This window comes from Pagrus major, chromosome 24 (genome assembly GCF_040436345.1).
Source record: "Pagrus major chromosome 24, Pma_NU_1.0".
In the NCBI taxonomy this organism is placed as follows: domain Eukaryota; kingdom Metazoa; phylum Chordata; class Actinopteri; order Spariformes; family Sparidae; genus Pagrus; species Pagrus major.
Window position 1 is genome coordinate 17,930,682 of NC_133238.1, and position 21,423 is coordinate 17,952,104.

The 21,423-nt window shown below is 38.9% G+C and overlaps 2 protein-coding genes across 3 annotated transcripts; both read right to left on the bottom strand.

Annotated features, from left to right (window-relative positions):
• Positions 1-455: 455 nt before the first annotated feature.
• Positions 456-9,414, bottom strand: c24h7orf57 (chromosome 24 C7orf57 homolog). Its single transcript, XM_073462388.1, has 8 exons — positions 9,327-9,414; positions 8,525-8,590; positions 8,137-8,310; positions 6,704-6,797; positions 6,238-6,361; positions 4,807-4,871; positions 4,344-4,444; positions 456-3,950 (listed from the first exon to the last, which is right to left on the bottom strand). The coding sequence occupies exons 2-8, from the start codon at positions 8,565-8,567 to the stop codon at positions 3,892-3,894; spliced, it is 660 nt and encodes a 219-aa protein (XP_073318489.1). The 5' UTR covers positions 8,568-8,590; positions 9,327-9,414; the 3' UTR covers positions 456-3,891.
• A 1,893-nt stretch (positions 9,415-11,307) lies between these two features.
• Positions 11,308-16,655, bottom strand: LOC140992157 (four and a half LIM domains protein 2-like). 2 transcript variants are annotated; one of them, XM_073462427.1, is made up of 5 exons: positions 16,500-16,655; positions 15,645-15,819; positions 14,654-14,823; positions 13,052-13,238; positions 11,308-11,459 (listed from the first exon to the last, which is right to left on the bottom strand). In XM_073462427.1, exons 1-5 carry the CDS (start codon positions 16,653-16,655, stop codon positions 11,308-11,310), a joined length of 840 nt encoding a protein of 279 aa, XP_073318528.1. The 2 variants fall into 2 exon arrangements, with proteins under 2 accessions (XP_073318528.1, XP_073318527.1); XM_073462426.1 differs by having other exon boundaries at positions 14,654-14,825; positions 15,641-15,819.
• Positions 16,656-21,423: the final 4,768 nt, after the last annotated feature.

Consider the following 21,423-nt stretch of genomic DNA (forward strand, 5'->3'; position numbering starts at 1 on the left):
TTTTTATTTTCAACCCTGCATTCAAGTGCTCCGTCAAACGATCCCATTACGTGAGTTGAGAGGTCGTTCTCCTTCTTCGTCGGCGTGCGGAAACAACATGGACGGTACACAGATGTATTGTATTTTAATGCTCAGAGCGTTTAAAAAAAAATGCCGATAGCCGTTTGAAACTTTGGTGATTTTGTCCCAGACTCACGTAACTTTTCCAGTCAGGAAGTCATTTTTCGGATTATTCCAACACCACATGAATGCACCATAATACCTTTATTACATATACACTTCCTGTTTTTCCTTTTTTATTTCCTTCTGTCCTTCTTTAATTGTCCTTACCTCAACTTTTTTATATATAAATGCTTTGAAATCACAAACTAACTCCCATCCACCTCTATTATAAACCTGTGACACTTATAATACACTTTTTTCTTGTTATAAGAAGAAAAACACCAGCACACGAGTACATGCACATGCCCATTTATTGAAATGATAACTGAGAGTCTGTGTGCAGTCATAAACATGAGCGAGGGTCTTACATCGAGTGGTGTCAGCTGGATTCCTCCACACTAACAAACACTTCAGGGATCTTCTGTTTAAATGCTGCCTTCTTCAGTCTCCTCTGGTACATTTGCATTTTTCAACAAAAAAAAATAAAATGAAATTATACCACTTGCAGATAATAAACGCAAAAAAGGGAGCGAGGACATACGAGTAACAAGACTTCGGGGAGGACTACGCAGAGTTAAGCCACTAAAGGTTCCCGCTATTGGTTTGTAAACTGATATGCCACCAACTCACTGGGAGAAGAGGAAGAAACTCAACGAGCTAAACTAAAAATACTGTACCTGAATATTTATCAGTTCATAAAAATAAACCCGTTCTTCAAAGCAAACTATATCCAAAGACGATACATTCGCCATTCTTCGTACCGCGAAATAAAAATCCAGTGTCACCAAACACAGCAAAGCGCCTACACTTGACACTTTTTTAATACCACACATAGATAAATTATACATCGTTACTTAAATATATTGTGTTGAAAATACTGACAACCCCAAACCAGACGGTTGTGTTGAACATGACACATTTCCTGTAAAGAGTTTTTAAAGTCGATTCTTTTCAAATGGGAGTCTGGTACTGCGGCAGGTGATGAATGTGTTGGATTTACTGGGACAAACTCGGAGCTGTAATCTGGCTGTTATACCCAAATAAATCATCCTGATCCTTTTTCATTTTAAGAGCATTTTCTTCACCTGACAAATGTCCCTGTAGGATTAGGATTTCACTGTCGGCGGCAGCTTCACAGTCACGGCTAAAAAAAAAAAAAAAAATTACAACCGGTAAATGAGAGTCGAGCCTCCGACTGTCCGTCAAATGTCACAGGAATCCATTACTTTTACGCTGAGAGATCCGGACGGCCGAGCTAATTCTGCAAGCCGAGGACGAAGAGGAGGAGACGGACTACTTCCTTTGTCTCTGCGAGCCAAACTCCAAACAAACATTAAGTAAGTGAAGGAAATAATTGAAAGACTTGGCTTCTAAACTGACCAGATTGACGAACTGTTTCTTGTCTCAGTAAAGATCTAAAGACATAAAAGGATTTGGCACTGAATTTAAGGATTTAAGGGGGAAAAAGCAACATTTTCATCTTGAAATACTTCAGTGTTAAAGTATTTAAAAGCCACATTTTGTTGAAGGCGCTTCTGCGAGATAAAGTCTGAAGACCAGTGGGGACGATTCGGCCTCGAAATCTTTACATCGCATATTTTAAATCCTAATTAACATCGTCATGATACCATAACTTTAAATATAGATACGGTACTAGTGATAAAAAACGATACTTAATGGCTCTTTTGATATCACGGCAAAAGACAAAACAGTCAGCTCACACATATGAACACATTTGTAATATTGTTATAATATTATATTGCGTCTAAAGCAAGCGACAGAAAACATTTAAGACTTGTGTGAATTAAATTTAAGACTTTTTATTACTTTTTAAGACTGAATTCAACACATGCAGAAGCCCGGCGTAGATTATTTTTAAAGGTATATCATTATCTGAAGAATTATCCAGAATTTGGGAGTTTTAGCCTTTTATTTGATTTTTATTTGAGCATTTTTAAAGATTTGACTTCACTTTTTCTTTTTCTTTTTATCGTAGATGAACACAACATTAATCTTATTTGCTTTTCATGCATCTTCATCGTCTACACTTCACAACATGGTGCTAAAATCTTCCTTAGGATCTCTTTTTGTTTCTACTGTAGTCGATTTCTTACTATTTCATCTCTATTTTGTTATTTTTAATCACAAAAACATTAAATTGTTGTTAATTTCAATTCTGTTAATTGCTACTGCGAAAGTTGAGGATTTCACAATGATGAAAATAACTTTTTCAGATTATGTTGATATATATTTTATAGATATTGTACGTGTTGATGAATGAATATGGCATCTGTATCTCTGATTAACAGACTTTTTAATAAAGACAGGCCTTTATTAGAGTATCTTATTTTGATAATTAGCTGAGAACTTACTGAAAACATTAAACTCACTGCTTTTTGACAACTATGTAATGATGTGAAGCCTTTTCTGTCACTTCTTTGGGTTATATGATCTCCACCTCGTTGACTTTGATCACCAGAAAAGGCTTTTTTTGCCCCCAAATTGAAGTTTTGCAAAAGAAAAATGCTGCCGCAGTAACCATTTCTCTCCTCTGAAGAGAACGGACTCTGATGGATAAACACACGTCATGAGATGGAGGGTTTGGTGTGACCAGGCAGTGCACTAACACTAAGTTCTCCTACTGATGTCTACAAAGTCAAAAACACTGCATGAAGCAGGGAAAAACTGCTTGGTTGGCACGTTCAGAACTCACTTTTTAAAACTCGTCTGCCTTAATCTTCACAGGGAATTACGCCGGACACGACTTTCAGCTCGTCGCTCTGCTGAAGGTGGCGGTTTTCCCTTCGATTTCCCGGCTTTATCTGTTGTTGCAATAACATAACCGTGAAGGATTTAAAGATGCAGGAACGGACCCAATTTAGTTCTATCATTAGAAAGCTTCTGACACATTTGGACCGGCTTCAAACACACTGATGAGCGCCCTAATTTAATAAAGTCAGAATTCAAAACCTTCTGGAAAATAGTAAACATCGGCTAATTCAATATGAGGCATTTTCTCCTGATTTTCGTCATAAAAATGCAGATTTAACATTAAACTGATGCATTCTTCTGGATTCTAGCAACTCAAAAACAACAGATTTGTGGGAGGAAATAGAAGATCAGAGCAACCTTTTGCAGAGCAGCAACCTAAAAACCATTTTTAACCAAACAAACCATCAGTATGCACTTTGGCATGTGATCACAGCTGCAGGGTCGCTGTCCCTACGAATGATCGTATCCGCCCCCACAGCTGAAAACACACAACCCTCTAACATCCCTTCAGACAGCAGGAGCCCTTGATCAAAACAAATAATATTTCACGTCACTGGAACCACGTTTCATTAGCACAAACACCTTTAACGTTCACTAACTCGATCTTCATACAACCAGGGAGGGAAACTAACACCAGACACCAGTCAAAAAAAGGTCGAATTTAAGCTTTGGCTGGTGAAACGGGAAGTTAGCTTCCGACCCTGCGCACAACTCGTCTTTCAAATCGAGGGATACAGAAATCAAAGTACAGCGAGCACATCTACTCGACGAAATCCGTGTGAACTCTTTTTACAAATTAAAGCAAATAAATAGAGAGGACGGTACCTTTGCATAAACATGAGTACAAAACCTAACAGTCAGTGGATGTACAATAAATGCGAGTGAATCCGACAGGGGCGGAGTGGCGTGAACCGGTGTGAGGACGACCCCCTTTCGTTTGACGAGAACCTGAGTGCGCTACTCCAGGTCGTCCACGTCCTCCGTCTCGATGGTGCTCGTCTGTTCCGAGGTCATGCCTGGAAAAAAAACAAAGCAAACGTCAACGTCGAGGCAAACATCTACTGCTTCGTAAAGACGGCCTATTCTCAGGTCCTAACTCAGAAAATTTTCCACATTCTGAAGCTCATAACTAATTCACCAGTCGAGCCTGTGTGGGTTAATAAGTGTCAATCTACTAGTGAATTAGTAATGAGCAAGACCTCAGTTTGGAAAGTGGAACAAAGATTTAATGGTGTCTAAATAACTCTAATAACTCCGTGTGATTTAGTTTAAAGATGCTCAAAATCAGCAAACATCTTTGTTTTTTCAAGGTTTAAAATGCCTAAAAACTATCACATTCACACAAAGATAATCATTAAGTGTCCCTCATCGATTAACTTCATGAATCTGAGACGAGCTCCGTATCGTACTTGAGGTGTCGTCGTCATTAGGAGACTTCTTCTTTTCCTCCACGTAGCCATGACTCAGCAGCTTGGTCATGCTGACTGGAGGAGCCTTCTTGTCATAAGACCTGAGGAGGCGACAGAAGACATCGTCGTTACGACAAACTTGAGGTTTACACGCGTCGCTCGACCTTCACAGAATTAATCTTAGACTGATTTATGGTGAATCAATAATTGATTCATCATTGAGGACAATTTCAAAGAGAAAATGTTAAATATTTAATGGTTTCAGCTTCTCAAATGTGAAAATTTGCAGTTTTATCTCATCTAATATTATTGTAAATACACCAAACGATGAATCAACAGTTATCGTTAGACCATTAAGTTTGTATGCTGCTATTAAGTTGCATTTATTAGGTGGATAATCTAGAATTTAATATGACAAATATCAATAAAGTGGTTTTATTTTAACGAGATGGACTTTACTCACGTTCTCTTGTATTTGCTGGTCACAGTGAGACCTTCAATCTGACTGGCAACGCCATCAGGAGACATCTGTGGGATGGAAACGTGGTCAGTTGTGTGCTGACAAATACACTAATAAAGACAAATAAATGTGGGTAGTTTGGACTTTTGTTGACAAATATGCAGGCAAATCACCGAGCAAAAACAAATGCAATGATGGAGGAAAAATTAATATGAAGTCAGTCATGCAATGGAAAATGATTGAAGAAAGTGGCATGAACAAAAACCGGCTTGAAGCAAACTTTGTCGACGATCTCCTGCAAAATGAAACTGATTTTAACTTTATATAATTCTACCCAAACAAATTATTTTATCAATATGTACACTTCCCGATAAATACGACTTAATTTGAGGAATATATATCCAAAAAAACAGGATTCATGTTTTTTCAGCTGAGGGGTTTTTCGTCTTCAATGACATGTTCAAAAAGCAAAAATGTATTTTTTCGTTACAACTTCTTGTTCCAAATGTTCCCTTTTGTTTGAAGATATTGTATAAGTTATGTTTAATGCTGTGATTTCTTATCCGTTTTGAAAATATCATACCAATTTTCCTCCCCACAAAGGACAGTGTGGGGCAGCAGAGTAAAACCACTGGAAGAAACTGAGATTTTGTGAAATAAGTTGCTGTTTAGAAAACAGCAGATGTGCCGAATTTACCCAAAGATGCAAAGAATCAACAACAAACTTCATCGAGTACTGTACCGTAAGGTAAAGCAAAACCGTCTTAAATAGACATTTTTTCTAATGGGGTTTGGCATTGTGTTTCTCAATAAGGGACAAGTGTGTTCCCTGTCAACACATTTTGCAATTAAATTAGTTTAAAAAACAGAATCTTGTGCACCTACTTATGAAGAACAATACACTACTTTAGCCAACAGGAATTAGCTTGCCAATCTTTTTCCTTCCCCCCGATGGACAGTGAGGGGCAGTAGAGTTCAACCTTTAGAAGAAATTGAGATTTTGTGAAATAATCTGCTGCAGAGGAGACAGCAGATGTGCCGAACTTACCAAAAGATGAAAAGCATTAACAGGAGTGTACAGTTAGCTTTAAAAAAGACACGGTATCTTAAATTGACAGTTTTTCCAATGGAGTTTGGTATTGCGTTTTGTCTTCTTTCCCCTCCCCACATAGTTTCAGCTACTTTGATATGAAAGACAAACAAGACGATTGAATGAAATGTACTTTACATGAATATTTGTTTTTATCAAGTTTTCTCTCAGTACTTTACTGAAACGTTCATTAAAGCTCAGAAAAATCACGACGGTAAATTAAATCAAAATGCGACGATGGAGCAAAATTAAGCGAAAAAAAAAGGAAAGGTGATGGTAAAAAATAAATAAAAAGGATGGAAGACGGTATCAATGTTGGTGGTGACGCATTTGGGTCCATTCACCTTCTCTTTATTAGGGGAAATTAAATCGGTCTCCCAGGTGGAACCATTATCAGTGCCAAACGGTGCAGTCAGAGGCTGCATGTGCGCCTTCATCTCGCTGTCAGGAGACGTCACTTTGCTTCCGCTGTAAGCACAAAACCACGGTGATATACGATGTGTCATCACTGCTCGCCATTTATCACATTCTGGGAAATTTGGGCTGTGGACGATATGCTTGGCTACTGTTTCACCTGGCCCTTCATGGATATAGTATTTAAAGAATTTAAAGGTTTTGTACTTTATCAGTGATTCTGTTCGAAGTTAAACCCAGAGACAGATTGTTCCTTTCATTAGCCTCACAATTTAACAATCATTCTTCAACAACAAGACTTGTTTAGGGTTTTGAATCACACACAAACTCATCATCCGAACATGCAACGATGCATCTTCCCCGTTCTTCTTTGCGTGTCTCACCAAGTGATCTTACCTCTTTGACTCATCACCTCCAAACCAATTAGCAGATGGATTGTACTGCCTCCTCGGTTTGTCATCACCATCAACATCATCGTGACTCAACAGCCCTGCAGGTGTGGGGACACAATGTTCAAAACACTGCCAGCAGTTATGACGCATTATACTGAGTCTCACCTTTGAAAGCACAATTTGATGTTTAACTCACCGTCTATTCGGCTCAGGGGCTTAACAATTATTCTGCATAAAAATAATGTCACAATCTGTCTTTTAGTCGGCATATGTGAGAAGAACAGCAGGCTTCCTTTACGCAGCCCAAAATTACTCCACAGCAGATTTTTTTTTTTTTTTTTTTTAATTAAGCATATATCTGAAATTCAAGCAATTCCCAAAACATTAGAAGAAACTGATATTTTTGTGGAATAACTTTCTGCTAACAAGGCAGCATGTGCGCTGAATTTACCAAAAGATGAAAGGCATCAACAACAAACTTAAATGACTAGTGTAATGTTAGCTAAAAGCAACCCCGCCTTAAATTGACAATTTTCCTAAGGGAGTTTGGCATTGCCTTAATATGCAATAAGAGTGTGCCCTGTCAATTCTTCAAAGAAATTTTCCAATTGTTGAAATTGTTTTAAAAATAATAAAATGAGTCTTGAGCACATATGTGGGAAGACAAATACACTATTTCAGCTAAAATTTAGCTTTTAGCCAGCAGAGCAAAACTGCTAGGAGAAATTGAGATGATGTGAAATAAAATGTCTTAAATTGATAATTTTTCTAATGAAGTTTGGCATTGTATTTTTTAACTATAAAACAAGATCATCCCCTGTCAACACCTGCAAGAAGTTTTACTATCATTAAAATATTTAGGGGAAAAAAAGAGTCTTATTTACCCATGTAGGAAGAAAAATATTATATTTTGGCAAACAATTGAAGCTATAACCCATAAAATAAAGCATCAAAGCTAACATCTGCAGACATTTCATGCCAGTTGAGCCCAACTTGCAGAGGATTCATCCATCCTGAAGCATAAAACATTCATGTGGAACTCAACACTGAACTTTGAATTGTTTCCCCCTGGTAGCTGAAGTCAGCAGTGTTACAGTCTCAAAAAACAAAAGTGGCTGTTTTGTTTTCCCAAAATGCATAAAAATCATTTTTCTAACAGGATCCCCCCACTTTCATGTTGTGGACCGGTAAGCCACTTGTTCAGGATTTGCATTTCAAAGAGTCGAGACACAAGTGCCAACATCAAACAAGTCACCTGGGACGCTCTTTTATTTTTAAAATGTGATGACTTCCACTGTTTTAGTTTATTGTACAGTTAAGATAAACTTTTGACTCTGAGGGCAGGAGGAGGTTAGTCAGACACAGACAAATATATCTAATACTTCCACAATAACAAACTTCTTATGAAACACATTTCATGTTCTGAGAAACCTTTACCTTTGTGTCCTCCTCCCTTCGCGAGCTTGACGTAGTCCGAGTCCGACTCAAATATCCCAACTCGCCGTCCGCTGACCCTCTCGGCCGGGGTGTTTTCATCAGCAGTCTGGGACAGACCGGGGATCTGGGAGCTCGGTCCAGTCACGTTGGCGTTCACAACCCCGGGCTTTATGCCTGCAGTGATTTATGCGCCGACAATTACATCCACTTGTTTTGCTCTGTGGCATTCTTGCATCCAAAATGTATTTCAGCTAAAAAATGTCAACATTTTGTTTCAGAAATGTCGAAATTTTTTAGTTTGGCGTATTCAAATGTATTACAGGTGATGGGTGCCATAAAATCCCTTGTACTGCATCTTAGAAATACTTGAAATTGAATTGAATCTTACCACCAGGCTTTGTCCTTCGATGGTTGGGCACTGCAGCACTCATCTCAGCTGAGGAAGTAACACAATCTGAATACCAAAGGAAATAAGTTATGATCCATTAAGTGGTCAATGAAACATAACACAAATTTAAAGCTACCTCGCTTGTTAGCAAACATTAAATATGACTTAGTAGATAGTACGTATCCAGCAAAAAAGCAGAAACATTCATAAAATATACCAAATTATGTTGAACGAGCAGCGATGCGTTTAATAATGGCCAATCAGTCTTAAATTATCGATTTCTCTTATGGAGTTCGGCCTTGTGTTTCTCATAGAGGCCTGTGTGCGCTCACTCATTGACGTAGCGAAAATTAGGACGTTACTAAACTAATGAACGAAATAAAAACAAGTCCCCTGTACGAGTACGTGTTCAACAGCGTATACATGCAAATAAATGCTGATACAACTCATAAAACGAGTTAATTACGATATAAAAAGACATTTAAACAGACATAAAAGTGAGCCCAGTTTTGCAGAGAATGCACGCATGATAACCGGCGTAATATTGAATTATAACAATACAAATAACGTATTTTCTACATATAAAAGCACACAATATAGAAATATATAAGACAAATAGCCTTTTCTAGCGGCATAGTATTATTTCGCCATGTAGCTAACAAAGCCTTGCTAATGTAGCTAGCCGTCTAGCTAGCTGCGGCGTTGGCTTCCCGCCGCTAACCTCACTTTGCGCCGCGACATCGCCAGTTTTTAGGTGAGCAGCTGACGATACAACTCGCACAAAATCAAACACTCATCTTACATTATATGTTATTTTTCTTTTGTTGTAATTACGGATCGGCTTTTCGCAATGAAAGTCCGTTAGCTTCCTCGGCGAGGCTGGACCGAACACACTTCCGGTGGCACCTGCTGCCGACTTCCGGTACGCTAAACAAAGATCGTATAAACGCGACAAAGCCCGACGCTAGTGGCTGTCCTGTGAGCTGCATGATGAGTCACAGCAAAGGGCGAAGAGGCGATCTGGAAATGGGACAGAGTGAGCGCTCTTTCCAATATTCTTGCTGTTACTACGTTAGGAGAAGATCTTTGATTTCATTCAGAGGACGACGTCACTGCTCCCAGCAGCACAATAAATAATAAAGTAAGAGGTTTTTCTTTATAATAGAATAGAAAAATAAATAAATAGTTCAATAATGCTTTATAGCTCAATCATAACAAATAAGTAAGGACAACTTTGGGGTCACCAGATGATGAAAACTCGCCTTGATTGGCTGTATTTATTTCTAGAAAGGGTTATTATAGATCAATTCATTAGCATCTTATTAAGAGCAAACTTACTGATTAAATTACTTTATTAATCACTTATTCGCATTTGAAACCGCAGACTTGATGGCTTGTTAGTAACTGACCCCATAATGGATTACTTACATTTATGATCACGTTATATCAAATAGAAAGGACGCACCAGCTGCATTTTTCTTTTACTTGAATAATTTGCTGCTTAGAAGGCATCATGTGTGCCGAAGTTACCAAAAGATGAAAAGCAACAACAACAAACAACAAACAAGTAGTGTACTGTCAGCCAAAAGCAATGCCGTCTTGAATCGATAGTTTTTCTAATGGAGTTTGGTCTTGCATTTCTTAGGAGACAAGAGTGTCCCCTGTGAACACTGCAAGTGTTTTGCCATCATTAAAATTGCTTTTTAACAAAGTCTTGTGCACCTATGTGGTGAGAAAAATACACAATATTAGCTAACAAGAATTAGCTTGCCCATCTTTTTCCTCACCACATAGAAAAAACTTGCCTTAATTGATTGAACTTATTTCTAAGGCAGAATTATCTGGACCAAAATCAATTTCTTAACATCTTTTGACCTGCAAACTTCATGATTAAAATCCTTCATGAACAACTTAAAAACATTTATAACTATAGACCTGATAGCTTATTAGTAAGTGAGAAACTCATTAGCATATATCAATGGATTACCAACATTTATAACTGCATTATTAATATATAGGAAAGGATACACACCAGCTAATGTTTTTTTCTTTTTCCTTTGGCAAACCAAAACTGATTAATGATTTATTAACCATTGATAAAGCTATTAAGTTCAACTTAAAGGTACTTGTTAGAAAATGGCACAGTTGACTTTCACAAACTAAACATTTTAATAGCAGGACCCCAAACAAAATTGCATACTTATTTATAATTAATTTATACTAACCAACAGACTTGAATAGTTTTCGGTTTAATACACATTTTCCTTTGCAATATAAGAACTGACGAGTTGCATCAATGTTGGCCAATAAGCACTCATCTGAGTTGAAAAAATCTTTATTAGGCTCAACAGAAGTAGATTTCATTAAACAGAATGTATGTAATTAGAATAAACAATATTAGTAGTATTATATTAACTCTATTAAGAACAAAACATCACAGTTCAAGCCATTAAATCAACTAAATATGCTGTAAAATATCTATCAAAAAGTGGTTATTTTGATTCCACACACGGCTTCATTCCAAAATGAGATAAACATTTTCTTGAGACGAAAGCGGGAAAGACTAACTGACAAAAGTTTTGCTATCCAAAGAGGAATGTTTCTCAGAAAACAAAACATTAAGGGATTATGGTTTCAGCTGGTTAATATAAATCAAAGTATCATCAGCGTATATGCAGGAAAAAAACCTTAGCAGTCGGAGTAAGTTAATGTGTGAAAACCCAATAACTGATCATTCACCAATCTTTGGAGAAAATCGTTGGTGCTCTCTGATTGACTCCATCTCAGATATCTTTGCCGCAGTCGGGGCAGAGGATGTCGTCTTTGCTCGTCAGGAAACCTCGGCCCACCAGAGACACGCAGCACCGTTTGCAGTTGAAGCAGTCGTTGTGCCACTGACGCTGCTCGAACGAGATGTACTTACTGCCTCCGAGACCTGGGAGACAGAGGCAACAAAGAGGAGCCATGAGTACCTACAAGGAGACTGTCTCATGATCTCAGTAATCTAATAAGCCTGTAATTGGTGTTGATTGGATACACAGGATGCAGAGGGAGGCATATGATCTAGGAGAGGTTCAGTTCATGTTAACGGTGTCATTTACAGTACCTGTAGTTGGGACTTTTGACCTTGTTTTATTCATTATTTTAGGACAAATTAAGAACCTCATACCAGTTTTGTTAGCATTTGTTTCTGATGACGAAAAATATGCAGGATTAGACAGTTATCGCCCTTGTTCCTCGTATCTAAAACTCAAACACTACAGTCAGATCTAACCTGAAGTTACAGTAAGTTGGAGGAGCTTTGGAAAGTTTAAGAAAATAACCCTGATGATTTCAGTTGTCTTGGTTTGGAGACTATAAATCCAGAATAACAGTAAGACTTTGTTATACTGGAAATGTGGTTTGATAATTGATTATAATTTGATTTTTTTCTTCTTCCCTTTACTTTAAGTACAACTCTAATTTGCGGAAGAATCTGTTTAATGCAATCGTTTCATTTTCGAGCCAGGTTCACACGAGACTAGTATTTCCTGGGGACCTCTAGAAGACATCTGTAATCTTAATCACATGTGCACCTCATAGTACTCACCATATTTCTCCTCATGTGATAATATTAGTCCCATGTGAATCAATATGTTGTTGATTTGGGGTTGTTTTTCTGTTTTCTGCTATCATATATCAGCTACATTGACATTTAAAAGTGATGACAGAGAAGGCTAGGAGCAACTGAAGGTTTGCTATATTCAAGTACAGTGATAAAGCATCTTTAACTTGAGCTGCAAATGTGTTTTTATGCTTCTAACACATGCAGAAAGTGGGCACACCAACTCTTAACTAGATCAATAATGTGGCTGCTGAAGAACAAACACTTCACTTCTGAAAGCTGATGAGTTTTGACAACATATCCGGCACATAATGTCAGTGAAAACAAGTGAAATACAGACTTTGCTTATCCTGTGTGAATGAGCCCCATGAGACACAAAACAAGGAGTGGTAATTTCTAAATTACATAAGGTCCCCTGGTAATACTAGTCACATGGGACTAGGGCTTTGGACAATGTACAATTCATGAGGGAACAACTCAAAAATTGTTATAATGATGAGAGTTTTTTGCTCCTTGATTTTTATGTAAACTTGTATCCATTTCTTTGGAGCTGCAACCTCACCTGTTTATTGGGGTTATGTAGCAGTTAATGGAGAATGACTAAATTGTAATTAAACCACTGAATGACTGGGCCGGACATTCCTGTCTAATATAGAAATCTGGACGAGATGACGTCAAAAAACCTGACATCAATTTCTGGTAATAAAATGGCAGAACAAGTGGAGTGTGAAACGCTTTCATAGTCATAGCTTTGTCTGCATACCATGACAAAATATGATACCTAAACAAGAACAAGCAAAATGCTGAAAATGCCAAATGTTGTTTTCCAAAATACAAAACATACAGACCTCTAATCAATTTGACTGAGATGGAAAATTAAAGGCATAAAAGTGGGATAAAGCAAGAGAACTATTCCACTTTACCGCTGATGGGGGTGGTGCAGTAAGCACATTTCTTGGCAAACAGGTTGCAGAAGCAGTTGAGGCAGTAGGCGAAGTCGTCTCGGGAGGTGAAGCGCTGACCGGCCAGCTGCTGCTTGCAGCCGATGCAAACGAAGCACTCCTTGTGCCAGGGCTGGTCACGGTAGTTCACTCCTCCAGTGGTGATGGGCTGAAACATACCATCAAAAAAATGCTTTGTCAATAAAGTTTTATACATTCATTCATTCACATTAAGATTATGTGTTTTCTTGTGGTTTTCTGTTCATCATGATTGGATTTGCACATGATTTACATGTAAAATACAAAAGCAAACACAATAAATGTAATTCATTTTTATTTGTTTGTATCGATGTTTAAAGATGCAGAGCTCCTCCTCACGTATGTGGGTTCGTGCGGGTTTAATTTGTGCCGTTTGTTGCCGGCTTAGTCACAGACGAGCTTGATGACTGCTGTCTCACCTACCAGCTTCTACAACAAAAAGACGCCTCAGATTCCCGCCTGCCTGACCATCTGTTTCCTGCCCCTGACTGTTACATAACACACATATAAGTCTTCTTCCCTCCTTCACTGTATGTCTACTCATAACTGCACTGTTAGCAGTGATTTGGATGCCAAGGCTGCATGTATTGCTTTTCCAGCCTACTTTAAAAGAAACCATGTCCACCACAGTGTGACGAAAGCTTTGAAAGCTGCCTTCTCATGGAAACAGCATGAAATATTGCAGCTGCAGAAGCGATATGAGGCACTGAATTTGATCAATTTATTGTTTTTCAGACCACAATGTGACAATAATTACATGACAGCCCATTACGGCAGATTAAGTCCCTGCAGTTGCATGAAAAAGGATTGACGCTTCCAGGAAACACAGAATTTATTTTGGGTTACAACTAGCATAGGTTTTCCTGCGTTAGTGCAAGTCAAAACCCCGACAGGCAAATGTCTTTAAATGATGCGCAAATCACATCTAAAATACTTATGTTGAGCTTTAAAATGTTTTGCATTAAAATGTCTAAAAACAACGAGACCTTTGTCTTATATTTTGATGAGTTGGGGACTTACATTATCCCAAATGTTTCCAATAATGTTAAAACCAGAGAAATTGTAATTTTACACAAAGTAACAGCGCGTTTCATCTGGTCGTCTGTTGCTATGACTTCTGGGAAAACATTAGATGATACGTCAGAGAGTGAGGAAGGAAGTCGTGGACATTTCTGCATGACATCAGCAATGGTGGTTGTTTAACAATAAAGACTCCAATGATCCCCGACTACTTCACGACATCATCAAACTACGTTTTCTTATTGTCTTGATTTAAAGACCCCTTTAAAGCTGCCCCAGAGACGCCTCAGGGAAAAACCATGGTTCATAAAAATGATGGGTCACGTTTAACTTAAATGCCTCTCAAACAGAATATCGATGAGGATGAAAGCATTGCTCATTAGTGACCTCTCCGCAACCTTAAGAGCATTACACAAGAACAGAATCAGTTGCATCCAAATTTAAAGGCAAAAAGTACAAATCAATAGGAGCTGCAGATGCATTAAGAGCCTCTCGTGAGCGTTGACATGAGTGAATGTAAATCACCTTCTTGCAGTGGATGCACTGCTGGGCAAACTGCTTCTCGTAGCAGGGCAGGCAGTAGTTGTTGACGTCCTTCTGCACAAAGCACCTGGTGCCGATGGGCTGCTGGCAACGGTTGCAGGTGAAACAATTCTCGTGCCAACTGTTGCCCTTATGCTCCATCTTTTTAGAGCCTGGTGGGAGGAGAGGGAGACAGAGAAGAGTGTGAGAGTGGGAAAAGGGAGACACCGTCCATCCTCTCAACTCACTTAAACTGTTGTTGTTCTGGTAACATACTGTCATCAACGCTCTCATGAGATTACTCTTCATTACATCATCAATTTAAGGAGTTTTAACTGAAGAGAGAGAAGACACTCTGTGCCTGAAATTCATGCCTACGCCAATAATTACACGTACAGTTGGCCCCGCTGTCCTTCAGGCATGCAGATCAACTTCATCCAATTACAGCCAAATGATATTTGCTGACGTTACGTGAGCTCTGAATGATTGAGAACTCGAACTTTACCAAGAAAAACACATGACAGGTCCAAGATTCAAAGGCTACCGAACCGCCTCAGATAAATATGCTTGCATACCTTTGATTTTTGATGGATTTTGGTGATTTTTTGTTTTCTTTTCACCTGAATTAATGCACGACAATAATGATAATAGGGACATAAAAATCAAGATAAAAGGGAAAAATTAGATGAAATATAATATAACCGCCATCGCCATCTTGATCTTTGAGTGACAATATTTGGACGGTGACGGTGTAGCTGAGGTGGATATACTGATTGTACCTGACTGGATCTGAGGACACGCCATGGTAGAGGCTTGTCAATCACAAGCTTTATTGTCTATTTTACTCGAAATGGGACCTTAATTTACAAACTGAGCATCATCTTTGATGGAAGAAGGCTTGAAACTACAGATTGAGACCATAAACTCATCAGCAAAGTGGTTACTGAGGAAATAAATCCAGTGAGAAGTAGTGTCACAATTTCTCTGTCCTCACCTGGCATGATGGTCTTCAGGCATGCATGGCACTTGGCAGAGTACTCGTTGCTGTAGCAGTCAATGCACATCAGCATGTCATCCTTGCTGCAGAAGGGCCAATCCACCAGAGATCGGCTGCACTTAATGCAGAGGAAGCATTCACTGTGCCAGTGGCGGTCCTTGTACGACAGATCCTGCAGAGTCAGTGAAAGGAGGGAGTGTTTGGTTGCGTGCTGGTTGCTAGCTCGGGGGTTGTTATTGTTGTTATTGAAAATGGAATAGTAACTGGTGTCGCTAATGGCTAACAATTATGGTTGAACCCAAAACACAATATTAGACATTATTGTCCCAAATTTTTAAACAGAATGGTTTTCAAATTTTGGAAAATTTGCAGATTTGGTCCCACCAGTGTTGATGCCATATAGACTTGCGTGAAAGCTTCAAAATTCACAAATGGGGTGTTTACAGACATATTTTAAGCTTTAGATCAAAACTCAAATGTCTAACCAGAGACATTATTACCATCAGGCATCTCCAAAAGATGAAAATGCTAACTTATGACTCATTACTGCAGCAGTTTGGACCAAAGTGGTGGACCGACCAACGAATAGACCAATACTGCCATCCCTAACCCGTGCTGCTGACATGGTTGAAATGATGACTTGAAAAAAAGTCCAAAAAGTTCTTTAAACAGTGTCGAAGAAAATGTACATTAAGCTTGATGATTACATTTTAAACACATGCTGGTTGATATGTGATGTATGTTTGGTGCTGCGGTAGAAAACTAGCTTTGTGACTCCAGGTCATCTGCAAACATGATTGAGAAAATATGAGGAGGTTGACTTTAAATGTCTGAATATAAGTTAAATCTTACCTTGCTGGTGCAGCCAATGAGCACATGGCACACCTCACACTTATTAGAGAAAAGTGCCTCGTAGCACATGATGCAGTACGGGTTTTCTTCCTTGAGGATGTACTTCTGACCAAACAAGGACTCCTTACACTCCATACAGTCATAGCGGTTGGCCATTTTGACTGAAATCTCCTCTCTGAGTCGTCTGTGCAGGAAGATAAAATAAAAAGATATTAAAAAACAGCCAGAAAGATGAAGCAATTACAGCCAGAACATTCCTGAGATCTCTCTTAATCTGTCTTCATCCAAGCTCTGAAACTTGGGTTGGATTTCTTTAATTGGAGAGCCGCCTTTCTCTACAAAAGCACTACAGCACCGCCCCAACATCACATGGTCCAATTAGTTATATAATGCCTCCACGACTACATAGGTACAGAAAGAAGCCCTTCTGGACGTCTTAAAAACTAAATTAAGTGCTCCATACAACAAATTAGGCTGAGGAATGTCACAAACAGCCTCCAAGTGGGCTCAGGCTGTGGAGTAAATTCCTTGTACTTCATAATGGAGATGATGTGACTCTTAAATCTTGTTTTATTGCTCCAAAAGATCCTCAAACTAAAACTAAGGAAATTTAAATTAGCTGGGCTTCCCCCCTCAGAAAAGAATGGGCACCATGCATTAGGATAATAAGTGGCTGATTGAAAGATCACAAAACAAGGAGGGTTAGATGAGGGGAGAAGTAACGAGGAGAAAACAAGACATGGGGGACTTTTTAAACTTTAATTCTGTTAACGGGATTTTGAGGGCTATATAGCAAACAGCATAATTAAAGGTTAAAATATTAGACCAAGATGTTGGACCTCTGCTGCAAAACGTTAAGTAACCTCTGGAAATGTGTGGAAGAAAACCAACTGGAAGGTCTTTAAAGGGCAAAATCATGCTCTCCTGGGACAGGTCACTGTACATTTGATTTCACTTACAGATTCAATTAAAGACAGATGATACTCTTATTGAGTAAAACTGACCAAATGACAGTAAAGAGGAAGCTGACTTTAGGATAATATCTAGTGAAGGCTGTGTGTTGGCACAAGACGAGGACAAATGAGGGCGTCGTCTTGAGAGTAATTGAATAAGGCCTATTTATCTTAAACACAAGGACTGCTGTTGACTGGACACTTTGATCAAATGCAGAGCAATCAGCATCTTCACATTTTCAACTTGTCAGTCCTTGTTAGATGTTTTGTAGCCAATAGCCAGTGATTAAATTCATTTGCAGATAGTTTGCGAATGACTCTCATCAAAACGTTTTGGTCCAACATCTGACGTCTGCAGGTTTTTTGATCTAAATATTAAGACCTCTGCACCACTTCAGCCCTGTTCAATCAACCTTAAACCCCGTCTATGCCATATGTACCCCCCTGTACCCCTCTGTGAACCCTCTATACTCCTCTAAAATATTTCTTCCTTCCTCTATATCCCTCTATAAACCCTCTGTACCCATCTTTAAACCCCTTCTACCCTCTATAAACCTTCTATACTCACTATAAACCCCCTGTACCCTCTATAAACCCTTTACTCCACTATAAACCCTCTGTACAGTTAATAAACCTTCTGTACCCTCTATAAACCTTTTATACCCTCTAGAAACCATCTGTTCTCCACTACAAACCCTCTGTACCCCCTGTAAACCCTTTACTCCACTACAAACCCTCTATACTCCATTAAAAACACCTGAACCTTCTATAAACCCTCTATACTGCACTATAACCCTTCTGTACCTTCTATAAACCTCTGTACCCATCTTTAAACCATGTATCTTCAGTAATAAACCCATTATACACCTCTATGAACCCTCTATTCTCCACTATAAACCCCCTGCACTACACTACAAACCACCTGTACCCCACTATAAACCCTCTCTACTCCACTATAAACCATCTGTACCCTCTATAAACTCTCTATACTTCACTAGATACCCTTGGTGCCCCCTGTAACACCTTTACTCTACTATAGACCCCCTGTGCCCCTCTATAAACCCTCTTTACCACTCTAAAAACCTCTGTAAACCATCTGTACTCCTCTGTAAATACCTTGCACACCTTCGGATCCCAATCTAAACCAACTAGTCTCTTCTACAAACCCTCTTCACTCCCCTTTAAACCCCTTTTAAATCCATTGTGCTTTCTATAAACGCCCTTAAAACCCCTCTATACAACTAGACTAGACTACTCTAACTACTCTATGAACCCCTGTACCCTTTCATGCCGAAACCCAACCCAACATCCTCCTCTATACACCCTTCATAGTATCTTAAATACCCAATAATACCTCCTTAATACCTCACTATAAACCCTCTGTACCCATCTTCTACCCGTCACACCTCTTTAAGCCTCATACCTGTATTCTCAATGTATACCGCTCTATCTCTCGAAGCGACAGCATTTTAAGAATCAATTGAGCATCAACCAGATTATGAGGCAAGATTACTACTCAAAGAATAAAAACAGGAAAAAGACAAAAAAAACTTGCTCAAGCAACTCGAATAATCCTGTAAATCTCCTCAGAAACCCGGACAAAACTGTCACAAACTATCATACGTGCAGTTATATCACATCACGGACCAAGAAGTTTCGAATCTATGCAACTATTACGAATACAAGACGGAAAACCAGGAAAGTCTTACCTGTCAGTGCAGCTTGAGTGTCAGATGAGGAGCTAGTTTGCAGACTGGGAGCAGAGGTGACGACTGAGCACTGTGGTCCATCTGCCTTTTAAAATTGAAGCAAAGTGTGACCCACAGTGGGGCAGGAAGGTGGAGGCAGTGGTGTGATCAGAGTGGGCAGGTCGCATTATAATTAGACCGCTTTAAAACCGAGCCAAAATTCTTGCAAATGTAAAATCCCAACGGATGAAATATAAAAGTCTCACTTTTGAACAGATTATAATGACTACATGGAAAACACACAAAAACATACATGAGATGTGTCATCGTGAGTTAATAATCAGAATCTTGTTTTTCTTTTTAATCTCACGAGGAAAGCCTGTCGTAGGATTTTGAGATGTTGACATAACAAATAATTAATCCACTGGATCGACATAACGAGCTGTCAGAACTGATATCACTTGATCAGAGGGGTAATTTTGTCAAACTGAGAACTGAGAAACGTGCTGATGAAAACCATGTGATGTGGTTCAAAGCCTCAGAACAAGCTAGCGCCGCTCCTCAGCCTGGCAATGTCAGTATTCTTCAGTTATTTTAAAGGGACAGTTCACTCCAAAATCAAAAACAAGTCATTCAAATCTTAAAATGTGTCGAACCCAACAGTCATTGGCTTCCCATTAAAGAAGTCCATGTTCATCCACTTTGCTCAGACTAATTATAAACAAATGGGATCTTATAATGTATATTGCCTTATGTATAATGGAATCATATCATCGTATCCTCCGACCAAAAGGTGCATGTGAAACTGTAACTGTTTTTTGTGTGACATTGGGTTAGTAGAGCAAGTCACGAGGACAAAAAAGCTCTACGTGTAATGGTTTAACAAGCGTGTGTTCGACTTTTCTTTACGAAGTTAGCGAGCGCTGCCTGACTGATGGTACAATGTCAAACATAACATGTAATTGAATATAAAGCTGCAGTGTTTTTGCTTCTGTACACTGTCTTAAAGGAGTGTAATTATCCAGAGCTGCCATAAATAAACAGGAAAAGTTGAGGTCAACAGAGTCAAGAATTTCAGGGGGGTTAAAGTTACTCTCGAGGTAAAAGTATTTAAACAAAATGCACTTAAAGTATCAAAAGTAATGATACAGCTGGGCAGAACAGCTGCCAGGTGAGAGACCGCTGTTCAAGAAAGTGTCAACAAGTGTGAAACCACTGGATATTTTTGATGACATTTTCAGATGGTTGGTGGCAACAAAACTGGATATTTTGGTGAGACGTCGGGACATTTTCCAGCAGTGTTTGTGGAGACAGAACCGGGTAAGCCAAAACATGACCTTTCCCAAACTCTAACAAGTGGTTCTGTGCATACACCTAACCAGGCCAAAAGCACAGTGACTGGATTGTTTCCAAAACCATTGGCGTCACACCCAGTCTGAAGCTGGACCACGCATCAAGTGTGTACAATAGCTCAGTTTGGCATCTCAGAGCCTCTGGAGACTTGGATCACGCCGTACAAGCTGTACGGAGCCATTTTATGTATGTTCTGGTTCTTTTTTGACATTTTATAAACGAGTCCCGAGCTTCTTCGGTTGTTTATGACTGTGAGGCTCCAGAAATGTTTTGTAGGCAACATAACTGCATCCGACTTTCCATCAGCATGGGTGAAGAAGATAATGACTGCATTTTCTTTTTAGGGTTTTCTGATAGGATTATGCTGTAGAATTTCATAAATTAAACTGTCATGATTTGATTAGATTACATTTTAATTTGATGATCATTCATAGGGGAGTCAGTTGACCCGGTTTGTCTAGCTTATGGACAGAACGTTCTTTATTTCACCAATCGGTCACTGCAGTATTAATACGGTCAACTACGGTCATTAGCTATTAAAAAAAACGCGCTGTTTTAAATTTAAAACTAGGTCATCTGATAACCACAAAAAAGGTGGGATAACAGATTTCCTGAAAGTATAAACCAAATTTTTAACCTATTGGCAGAGAGCGCCTGAGTTTATTCCCAGCTGTGTCAAGAGTGTTTCTTCTAATGGTTCGGAGAAATGGCGTGTCATGTAAGAGCTAAACAGCAGCCACTTGTTTGTCCTTAGTTTAATTCATGCAGCTGAGATGTTCGACTTCAATAATCTGTCCATGTGTGACCCCAATGAGAGTCACTGTACATTTAAAGGGCTGGTGGGAACATATGTAAAGTTATGTAATTTTCAGAAATAGATTTTCCGCTGCATTATGTTGGTAATTCTTGCTTCTTCTTTTTTTAAGCATA